General features: G+C 40.5%; 1 protein-coding gene across 1 annotated transcript; it reads right to left on the bottom strand.

Annotated features, from left to right (window-relative positions):
* Positions 1 to 5,093: 5,093 nt before the first annotated feature.
* On the bottom strand, positions 5,094 to 9,687 carry LOC149941494 (chitin deacetylase 1-like). Its single transcript, XM_090179473.1, has 7 exons — positions 9,678 to 9,687; positions 8,466 to 8,714; positions 8,218 to 8,367; positions 7,768 to 8,089; positions 6,717 to 7,190; positions 6,512 to 6,638; positions 5,094 to 6,065 (listed from the first exon to the last, which is right to left on the bottom strand). The coding sequence occupies exons 1-7, from the start codon at positions 9,685 to 9,687 to the stop codon at positions 5,832 to 5,834; spliced, it is 1,566 nt and encodes a 521-aa protein (XP_090035599.1). The 3' UTR covers positions 5,094 to 5,831.
* Positions 9,688 to 11,575: the final 1,888 nt, after the last annotated feature.

Raw genomic sequence — 11,575 nt, 5'->3', positions numbered from 1 at the left:
TTTGAAGTCCCTGCCTTTGGCAGTGCTAATCTAAGCGTAATCCGGTGTACCGACTTTCTAAGAGTGTTTAGCCCCTCGATGCCGTTGGAAGGCGAAAATTAGGAAATTGTAAAACGTTCAGCGTAAAGGCTCGTTACGCTCGTCCAATGAAATTCGTACACAACCCTTCGTTAGCGTGTTTAAAGGCTAGCTGCGTTCTCCTTGTGTTTGTTGCTCCTAGATGGCAGTGAACCGACTTAAAATAAGATAAGGCGTAAACCGAAACCACCCAAACGAGGCTACCTTTTATAGCATTTTTTACTAACCTTGGGCGTTACTGACTAATCCTCCAGTTTCAAATCGGCGCGTGGTCCATTGAAAAAATCGTTCTAGTTACGTTCAAATTTCTATGCTGTAGAGTTTTATCAAAATGTTCCTAGTTGTTCAATAAATTTAACCATTGAAATAAAAATATATTTACTGAGATCGATATTGTTCTGGCGGTCTCGCCCGCTTGGTCTCGCCAGACATAAAAAGTAGTCATCTAGTCTCCTATCGCCTTCTATAATTATTTTTATACCATTGAGTTAGTAATATATACCCTAGATTCTTGAACACTCAATCCGCTATGGTGTCTCGGTTGGGAGCACTGTCTAGAAACACTAACGGCGGCTGTCATTTATCATTATACGGTGCCGTCATCTATTTTAGAAATAATATATTTAAGCCACCGGCTTAAGATATTCTCAGTGTTTCTAACCGCTGGCGGTAGATGACTACACATTACAAGATTCCATACACGATTCCAAGAAAGTGTCCCGGCGAAATATCAATTGGATCTAAAATTGATACAATTTTATTTGATCAAAAAAATTTGGATCCAAATTGTATCCAATGCTATTTGATCAAAACAATTTGGATCCAAATTGTATCCAATGCTATTTGATCAAAACAATTTAGATCAAACTTGGATCCAATTCTTAGTTAAAAGATTTTTTTGGATCTAAAATTGATACAATTTTATTTGATCAAATTAATTTGGATCCAAATTTTAAGGCGTTTTTCTTTGGGTTGCTCCGAAACCGCTCTCAACTCCCTTTCGGATCAAAAAAAAAATTGACGTGTGACTTCATCGATCCTTAAGAGAGCGGACGAGAGTACTTTTCCAATGATAAACGTAACTTTTTCGGATCGGTATTTTTGGCGCGCTTTTCCCAATGAGAAACAATTGTTTCTCCAACTTTCTTGTATAGAATTCAGACGCGTTTTATTAGGCCTAGAACGCTGTAAAAATGAGTCAAAAGGTGATTTTCGGCAGAAATAGCACTACTTTATTGTTTAATGGAAAGAACTCTGAAGCTTCAAATTCCACGACGAGGGAATAACACATTTCACGGGTTAATCGAAAATTATCCCTAAACTATATTTTTTCTTATTAGTCTACAGTCTACATTTACATTACAATATAGTAGAGGTAGTTCATTTGAAAATCTATGCACTACATTTTTAATCAATCCCTCAATTTTCGGATGTTCTGCTTTATCCTTAAAAATATGTTCCAAAAAATCTTCCTCCTCTGAACTTGATGATGAAGATTCTAATAATAACAAAATAATTCGTAAATCTTCTTCCCTGACCGCCGCCATTTTCCACAAAACTTGCTCCGAATCCGTTGATCCGTCACTTATCTCGGATCAAGAAATCAGCCACTCTCTCGCGGAGCAACGTCCCAATGGGACACGGGAATCTCTGCGGGATCTGCTCTCGAAAGCCCAATGGGACACGCAAGGACCTTCGGAGCACTCCGGGAGCAGAGAGAGCAGCCCAAAGAAAAACGCCATAATCCAATGCTATTTGGTCAAAACAATTTAGATCAAACTGGGATTCAATTCTTAGTTAAAAGATTTTTTGGCTCCAAATTTGATACAATACTATTTGATCAAACCAATTTGGATAAAACTTGGATCCAATTCTTAGTTAAAAGATTTTTTTGGATCCAAATTTGATACAATACTATTTGATCAAACCAATTTGGATAAAACTTGGATCCAATTCTTAGTTAAAAGATTTTTTTGGATCCAAATTTGATACAATACTATTTGATCAAACCAATTTGGATAAAACTTGGATCCAATTCTTAGTTAAAAGATTTTTTTGGATCCAAATTTGATACAATACTATTTGATCAAACCAATTTGGATAAAACTTGGATCCAATTCTTATTTAAAAGATTTTTTGGATCCAAATTTGATACAATTTTATTTGATCAAATTAATTTAGATCCAACTTGGATCCAATTCTTAGTTAAGATTTTTTTGGATCTAAATTTGATACAATTTTATTTGATCAAATTAATTTAGATCCAAATTTGGATCCAATGCTATTGGATCAAACCAATTTGGATCAAACTTGGATCCAGTTCTTAGTTAAATGATTTTTTTTTATCCAAATTTGATAAAGATCATTTGATCAAAAAATAGTTTATCCTTATTTGATCAATTCAGGATATAACTTGATACAAATTGGATCGAATGTCCAAAATTGGATCAAGTCATTCTCGTAAGGGATGACGCAATATCTGTGAAACAAACCGTTAGTGAAGAAATAGAGCTAGTGGCATACTTATGAGTAATTATTTTACATATGGTATCAGCATATGTAACATAATTACTCATAAGTATGCCTCTGTATAACATTTCCATTCAAAAAAATTCAATGAGACCTTGTTTCACGCGGAACATACATTAAGCGGACCCAAAAATGCAAAAATGCTTATAATCCTTGCGCTATTGAAAAGGTTACCATGGAAACAAAATCTCGTGATCGCGAGACACGAGCTAAACTGGACATGGGCAAAGCCAGAGACGCGCGAGGAATTCTCACTAACTTCCGTTTCCCATCAGTAAAGTTGATGACGCGTATTTCGTCACGGAATTGTAAGTGACGTAATTTACGTCATATCCCGTGAACAAGGTTTCATTATCGAAAATGCTTTTATGGCATACTTATGAGTGATTATGTTACATATGGTATCAGTAAAGACCAATCCTAAACAGGTAAAACAGAAATTGATTTGAAAAACTTCAACGGCTACGTTGTATAAATAGGCGCGCGCTGGTTCGGAAAGGATAATCTTAGGTGGTTTCTTTTCTCCGGTACTCTTTTAACTTAAAACGTTTTACAAGCTTGTGCCGGAGTATTAGGGCTACTCTTTTTACTCCTTCTGAAAAGGAGGTGTAAAGGAGTATATCGGATTTTGTCGTCTGCTAGCCAGAATTTATCTGCTGAAAAGGTCACAGGCAGCCATTTTGGAAAAACGTTTTTACTCCGACTCAAACTATTCGCTAACAGAGAATCGGAGTAAAATGACGTCATAGCGTTACTCTACAAAGCGAAAAGATGAATGCAGATAAATATGGCAAAGCCCACCGTGATTCGATTTTATTATAAAAATGAATAATTACACGTGCGACAAAAAAATGCGAGATATCATCGAGATTCAGGCGTTTTTAATTTAAAAATCCTTTATTCTGACGGTTTGTATTTACACGCAAATAATTTCATTTGGCGTTTATTCACACGACGGTGTGGCCCTTCAAGAGAATATTAGAAGATTAAGCCAATCCTACTCTAGATTGGTAGGAAATTACTATTATATATAGATTCTCCACCACTCTCCCCCTATTTGGCTTTCCGTTACTACGCAACGCGTTTTGAACTTTTCAATGTTTAGGCTTAGTTTCTCTTCTCGGTGTAACTGTCGCAAGCCAGATTTCCCGCACGGTACTGATGAGTTCCAAATAGAACGAAACCGGTCTACCGTTGAAATTTCTGGCTATTTTATTTTATTTTGTTTTTCACTCGAAGATCTAGTTAGTTTTTATGTTTGCTTGAAGTCCTATAGAGTAATGGCAGTAAAAAGTGTAACGTTTGAGCTCTGGAACAAGCGAACAAAATTCGGGACAGGCTAAATCTTACCCCGAGAACAGGCGAATAAAACGTTTTAGGGTAAAAAGTTTACACTTCTTGTCCTGGGACAGGCGAAAAAAAAACCACCTACTGTCATCTCTAGATTTTTCGGTGAACCGGTAATTAGCAGACGACAGTTTCTAGAGTCCCCGGAACCTTGCTAATTAATAGCGCATCAATTAATCTAGGGATGGCGGCACGTTTGCAGCTGCCCCTGAGAAATTTACGGCCAACTGTGAGCTACACTTTTTCTCTTGGTTAAATGTAGAAGGTTGGTAACGGTGTTATCTCCAGTCCCTCGACAACTTAGGGCAGTTCAGCAATGAAACCATGATGCAGTAGCGTAGCCAGGATTTCGTTTCGGGGGGGGGGGCACACCATTGAAAAAAAAAGTAAAAAAATAAAAATATTTGTACGTACGACCATACGTTTCGGGGGGGGGCATGTGCCCCATGTGCCCCCCCTGGCTACGCCACTGCCATGATGAAACTAGGGATGACGACACGTTTGCAGTTACTGGGCGTTAGTAGCCATGATAGAGTGCGATCGGAATGGTAAGAATAAAATGTGTTAAACCAAAAACATATTTGTTGTTTAAAGCTAGTATAAATGTAGGTTTCTAAAAGTGCTCGAGATTTCCGTCGCACATCCATCTAAGCTCGTGTTTTTCGTATTTCAAGCGCCTTTGGAAACCTAAATTGAGATCTTTGGCTGCAACCATAGATATAGGAAACGTATATAAAGGTCTAGATAAAATATTTAAAAGGGATTGAATACGGAGGTGACAGCTAGAAGAAACGCGTAATTTCTGCAGGCTATCCTTATAAGGCGCTATCTATTGGTAAGAAAGCTCGTGCTATCGTCGCGAGAGCCATTGTCTCCTGCTTAAAAATTATACTAAAAGTCACCAACAGATGGTGTCTAAAGACTACGGCCTAAAATGCTAAGAGAGCTCGTCCATGCTTAGACGCCCCGAAATTTATCTAGACCTTTATATACATTTCTTATATATATGGCTGCAACATAACGTTAGCTTAGTTTAAAAAAATCGTAACTCTAGCTTTAATGTAGCTTATAAAGTTACCATGTTTTTCAACTCAACATAACGATAAGTTCATTTGAAAAACATGAAATCGTACAAAATATAAATTTTTCATTTTTTATTTGCGTTGTCATACTGTAAAAAACGAAAAACAAATTTACAATAAATGTCTACAAAAGACAATAATCGCCTCATCTTTTAAATTAAATGGGGTAATTATTTGGAGGGCAAAATTCGCACTCTGGCAGTTGTTGAGAGTTGAGACACCCATCATCTCCTCGCCGAACGATTTTCTCTTCGTGGGCTTCCGCCCATCGAGTCAAAAAATGTATTTCTCCTCAATCAGCGGAGATTAAAATTAATAGTACTCCCTTTTTTGAAGAAGATTACTTTTTCATCGTGTCAATTTTCATCACAGTCTTTCAAATTTTCGAATTAAAAAAATATCTCCCCCTTTTTTAAAAATTTCTGTATCAAAAATATATAGGAATCACAGTAGAAAAGTTCTCATCTCTAGAGGCTAAAATTTTGTATTTGCGCTTCCGAACGAGTCTGATTTTTAGGTCTTTCTTTTGGGGGAACGTGAGGAGTCCGAAGAATGACAATTTAAATTGTGGTGGGCCACTCTTAAGTCAAGCCTTAATTAGCTTTTAATTTGCTACGAAACGTTGTAACTGGCTTTAGACATAAAATTAATGTTATGGCTGAAACGGTTTATACAAAGTAAGGGGCGAAGTTGAAGGAGGTAAGGAGGGGTGGGAAGGAAATGTTTATCATCTGGTTGGTATAGATTGGCCGAAATTTCTTATAATGAACTTGTTTGGTTTCGGGTCTGGTTCGCTTATTTCTTGAAGGCGAAGTAATCTCCCGTGGGGTCCTCGAGCCAAGGGTAGTTCTGAGGACATTCCATGCAAGTGTGCAGTCTAATGGTCTCTCCGGGCAATTCCCGAGTGGTCAATGGACAAGCGTTGGGCAAAGAGCAAAGTGGTTGACCCTTGACGTCGCATTTTTCCTTCCATTGAGCAAAGTCGCGGATGCCCGAGAGTTCAGTGGGTTGTTGCATCCATTGGAGTACCTGCAATGATAGTCGAAAAGGGCGTTTAACTAGATAAAATCTCGCTTTTTCGTGACCACAGGGCCGCCTTTACGTAGGGCAATGCCCAGGGAATGTTGTTCGTTATCCTGGTGAAGTACAGATCCAGTACATCACTTTAGCTAGAGGCTGTAAACTAGGAGCAATAAACACACAAGGAGAACGCAACCCGTCAAAAGTCGTACATTTTCTCGCGTACATTTTTCATTAATAAACGCTATAGCGCCTGCTGCCGTCGGAAGGGGAAAGTTCGGAAATTGTCTTCCCCGCGCCCGTAAAACGTTTAGCGTAATGGTTCGTCCAATGAAATCTGTACACAACACTGCGTTAGCGTGTTTAAAGGCTAGCTGCGTTCTCCTTGTGTTTGTTGCTCCTAGCTGTAAACACCTTGCCCGCGTTACCAGAGTATCGGAAAGAGGTTGGCGTACCTGAGTCATGGTGACGAAATAAACATCGTTCTTGTCCAAAGCTTCATCAACCCATTGGATCAAAGCGTCCAAGTATTCTGGGTTCAATTTCAGCCAACCGGCGTGGAAGTAGAGACCAAGTGGGGCTCTATGGACAAAATTATATTATATTTTTGTAAGGATTTCGTGTCGTTGACCGCGTCGGGACGGATGGCGTTAACATTACCTGTTGGTCTTGTAATGCCTGTCAAAGTTGTGGTTAAGGAAGTTGTAAAATTGTTCTCCGGAGATGATGTTGCTGCAAGAGTCAACCATAGCGCAACCGGCCAATTCTTCGTCAAAGTTGGGGTCGTCTCTTCTGTCCAATTCGTTCATGACCATTTCCCAGACGGCGTGAGACCTGGATGGGCAGTTTTGTCCGTTGCCGTGGCACTTGTGTGGCATTCTGAAGTAGAGGGTGTAGGGCCAGAGCGGTGGGTTGCTCAATGGGGCAGTGACGGTAGAGTCGTACAAGAAAGCTTGTTCTTCCATCATGAAAAATTGGTTGTTGCCTCCAACTCTCAAGTATGGAGCGCGGACGCCAACGACGGAGTTGTCGGTGATGTTGGAGAATCGTTCCATGATGAGTCTGACTCCGGCCATTTCCTTGGCCCAGGTTTCCAAGCTGGCTCCGCTCCAGTACTTTTCGTCATTTCGGTGACTGCCCGTGATGGAAATATTCAAATATAATTATTTGGAGAAATAACCTCTCGATAACATTCGACGCCCTGTAACGCGTCTAACCATGAAATACCGATTGAGAAGTAGGCGTTTATTGCAATTTATATACGCGGGCAAAAAATAATCAATTGAAATTCTAAAGGAACGATTAGAAACCCAACGGCCTTGACTCGTATCGGCAACGCGACCGTGTCTAATTAGGAAATTTAAATTTATAAAACTCGCGACGACAACGAGACCACCAAGGTCTCGGAAATTAAACAACAAAAGAGAGACTGATGGAAAGGCTTAATTTGGCAAGTTACCACGTCCCCGCGAACCGGCAATCCTCCGGCGTGACATGATTAAAAGTATCATTGGCAAAAAAATCGTCATCAACTCTTTAGAATTTATAGACATCCTTGTACAAATCGGGGTTAATCGTACGTAAGGTGAGTGACAAAAGGCCAGAGATTCGGAGAGCGGGATTTGAAGGTGATTTTTGGTGTAAAAGAAAAGGTAATTCGCCCTTGAATTTGACAATAGACGTCATTCCGGAAATACGAGAGATAACTCACGTGATAGAGTGGGCGGCGATTTCGTGTCCTTTACGGTTTAGTTCTTGGATGGCGGAATAGTTGCTGTACTTGTGGGAGACGAAGAAGGTGCCCTTGATTTGGCAGCCGTTGGGGTTGTTCCGGCCCTCCTTGAAGATCTTTTCGTAGACTTCGATGTTGTTGTTGTTGACGGCGTCGTCGAAAGTGATGGTCACCATCTGAGGGACGGTGTTGGGCTCCAATTTGCCGGGGATTTGGGTTCCGTCGGGGGAACAGAAACAATCGGGCAAGACGCACTGACTTTGATCGCAGGGTGGGGCCCTGTTAGGATCCTTCTCGACGGCTAAATGACGTCAAAAAACCGTCATTAAGACCTCGTTCTACATTCTGACGTCGAACCAATTACGGGGAAATGTCGGGCTACGACAATCCCTGACCTTGGTTTGAGGTTTGAGCCTAAATGTTACGTACTGCAAGCGTTTTCGTCGGAGCCATCTCCGCAGTCTGGGACTCCGTTGCAGAACAGTTCCTTGTCGATACAATCTCCGTTACCGCAAGCGAGTTTGCCGGTTTCGCAAATTGGTTCGTCGGTAGCCAACAGCGGCGTGGCGAGACGAGGCTCTGATTTAACGAAAGAGAACAAATTTTAAAATTAACGCGACACACCCAAAAATGACATTCATTTTTAATGACGGCTGAAGTACGCGCCAAGGACGTACTTTCCAACTGTCCGCAATTTTTCACGTTGGCTTTCCAATCGCAGGTCTGTTTTTCAATGTCGAAAGCGAGACCGGAAGGGCAACGAAGAGCCAAGAGTCCCTGAACGGAACACCTGACGACGTCACGACAATCTTCGTCGGCGGTTAAACGAAAGTATTCGCCGGGAGATCGGCCTTTACACAGATCGGCGTCGTTCTCGGTGTCGCTGTTCGACGACGTTTGACGTTTCACGATCGAAACGCCGGCGGCTGCAAAGAGATAAAAAACACGTGCCCCTTTAATAAGCGTTCGACAGTCCCTTTATATATTATAAAGACGAATATCATAAGACTATCAAGGCCCTAAGTTGGAATTGGGCATAAGGGCGCGTGTGTTCTGCACTAGACAGGCGTGGAAGAAATAAAAAAATTGATCTACGCTGCCTGGCAAACCCTGCCAATCCCCCTCACTCCTACCACCATAAGTAACATAATAACAATAAGTATGACACTTCCTATTGCTTTAATGCTAATTTTCTAACCGAACCTTTTTTCGGCACTGATAGCTAGGAGCAACAAACACAACACCCCACACAAGGAGAACGCAACCCGTCAAAAGTCGTGGATTTTCTTGCGTACGTTTTTCATTGGCTAGACGCTTTAGCGCCTGCTGCCGTCGGAAGGGGAAAATTCGGAAATTGTCTTCCCCCCCGCCCGTAAAACGTTCAGCGTAAAGGCTCGTGACGCTCGTCCAATGAAATTCGTACACAACCCTTCGTTAGCGTGTTTAAAGGCTAGCTGCGTTCTCCTTGTGTTTGTTGCTCCTAGCTGATACTCTCTTCAAGCTGTGACTTGGACTCGCGACTTACCGTTTTGGATGACTACGTGTTGATAAAAATTTAAGCCTAATATCGGAGAGCACGTTCTGGAGTCGCGAGGAGCTTTGGCTTTGTTAAGAAGCCCGCGTGCGAATCACACGTGATAAAAAAAAACATGAGTTCGAGGCGCCGAGAAAAACTTTTTTAACTTTTAACATTTTAGCCTAATATTCCGCCTATCTATCGGAAACCAGATATTTCGGCTAGCGGAAGTCTCGCATATTTTAGTACTAGAGGGCTCTGTGCTGAGAAAACATCTTGATTACGCAATAACTATAAAAATCAGTTTGGTTGTAAATCTCGTTAATTGTCATACTTATTGTTATTATGTTACTTATGCTAGCACCTATACTACCTCTCGCCATCTACGAAGCATTCATTGGTGGATTCGTGCATAAGTTTCAGTTTTTAACCTTATAGTTTATCCTTATTTGATCAATTCAGGATATAACTTGATACAAATTGGATCGAATGTCCAAAATTGGATCAAGTCATTCTCGTAAGGGATGACGCAATATCTGTGAAACAAACCGTTAGTGAAGAAATAGAGCTAGTGGCATACTTATGAGTAATTATTTTACATATGGTATCAGCATATGTAACATAATTACTCATAAGTATGCCTCTGTATAACATTTCCATTCAAAAAAATTCAATGAGACCTTGTTTCACGCGGAACATACATTAAGCGGACCCAAAAATGCAAAAATGCTTATAATCCTTGCGCTATTGAAAAGGTTACCATGGAAACAAAATCTCGTGATCGCGAGACACGAGCTAAACTGGACATGGGCAAAGCCAGAGACGCGCGAGGAATTCTCACTAACTTCCGTTTCCCATCAGTAAAGTTGATGACGCGTATTTCGTCACGGAATTGTAAGTGACGTAATTTACGTCATATCCCGTGAACAAGGTTTCATTATCGAAAATGCTTTTATGGCATACTTATGAGTGATTATGTTACATATGGTATCAGTAAAGACCAATCCTAAACAGGTAAAACAGAAATTGATTTGAAAAACTTCAACGGCTACGTTGTATAAATAGGCGCGCGCTGGTTCGGAAAGGATAATCTTAGGTGGTTTCTTTTCTCCGGTACTCTTTTAACTTAAAACGTTTTACAAGCTTGTGCCGGAGTATTAGGGCTACTCTTTTTACTCCTTCTGAAAAGGAGGTGTAAAGGAGTATATCGGATTTTGTCGTCTGCTAGCCAGAATTTATCTGCTGAAAAGGTCACAGGCAGCCATTTTGGAAAAACGTTTTTACTCCGACTCAAACTATTCGCTAACAGAGAATCGGAGTAAAATGACGTCATAGCGTTACTCTACAAAGCGAAAAGATGAATGCAGATAAATATGGCAAAGCCCACCGTGATTCGATTTTATTATAAAAATGAATAATTACACGTGCGACAAAAAAATGCGAGATATCATCGAGATTCAGGCGTTTTTAATTTAAAAATCCTTTATTCTGACGGTTTGTATTTACACGCAAATAATTTCATTTGGCGTTTATTCACACGACGGTGTGGCCCTTCAAGAGAATATTAGAAGATTAAGCCAATCCTACTCTAGATTGGTAGGAAATTACTATTATATATAGATTCTCCACCACTCTCCCCCTATTTGGCTTTCCGTTACTACGCAACGCGTTTTGAACTTTTCAATGTTTAGGCTTAGTTTCTCTTCTCGGTGTAACTGTCGCAAGCCAGATTTCCCGCACGGTACTGATGAGTTCCAAATAGAACGAAACCGGTCTACCGTTGAAATTTCTGGCTATTTTATTTTATTTTGTTTTTCACTCGAAGATCTAGTTAGTTTTTATGTTTGCTTGAAGTCCTATAGAGTAATGGCAGTAAAAAGTGTAACGTTTGAGCTCTGGAACAAGCGAACAAAATTCGGGACAGGCTAAATCTTACCCCGAGAACAGGCGAATAAAACGTTTTAGGGTAAAAAGTTTACACTTCTTGTCCTGGGACAGGCGAAAAAAAAACCACCTACTGTCATCTCTAGATTTTTCGGTGAACCGGTAATTAGCAGACGACAGTTTCTAGAGTCCCCGGAACCTTGCTAATTAATAGCGCATCAATTAATCTAGGGATGGCGGCACGTTTGCAGCTGCCCCTGAGAAATTTACGGCCAACTGTGAGCTACACTTTTTCTCTTGGTTAAATGTAGAAGGTTGGTAACGGTGTTATCTCCAGTCCCTCGACAACTTAGGGCAGTTCAGCAATGAAACCATGATGCAGTAGCG

This window comes from Leiobunum rupestre, chromosome 6, assembly GCF_980474605.1.
Source record: "Leiobunum rupestre chromosome 6, qqLeiRupe1.1.hap1, whole genome shotgun sequence".
NCBI classification, from domain to species: domain Eukaryota; kingdom Metazoa; phylum Arthropoda; class Arachnida; order Opiliones; family Sclerosomatidae; genus Leiobunum; species Leiobunum rupestre.
This window is presented reverse-complemented; position numbering and strand designations above follow the sequence as displayed.

What these genes read in the sequence shown, in the direction of transcription:
- LOC149941494 (XM_090179473.1), bottom strand. An exon ending in ATCGCCGCCCACTCTATCAC is followed by an intron (nt 7,191 to 7,767) that starts GTGAGTTATCTC and finishes CATCACGGGCAG; the next exon opens with TCACCGAAATGACGAAAAGT. An exon ending in AGGCATTACAAGACCAACAG is followed by an intron (nt 6,639 to 6,716) that starts GTAATGTTAACG and finishes TTTTGTCCATAG; the next exon opens with AGCCCCACTTGGTCTCTACT.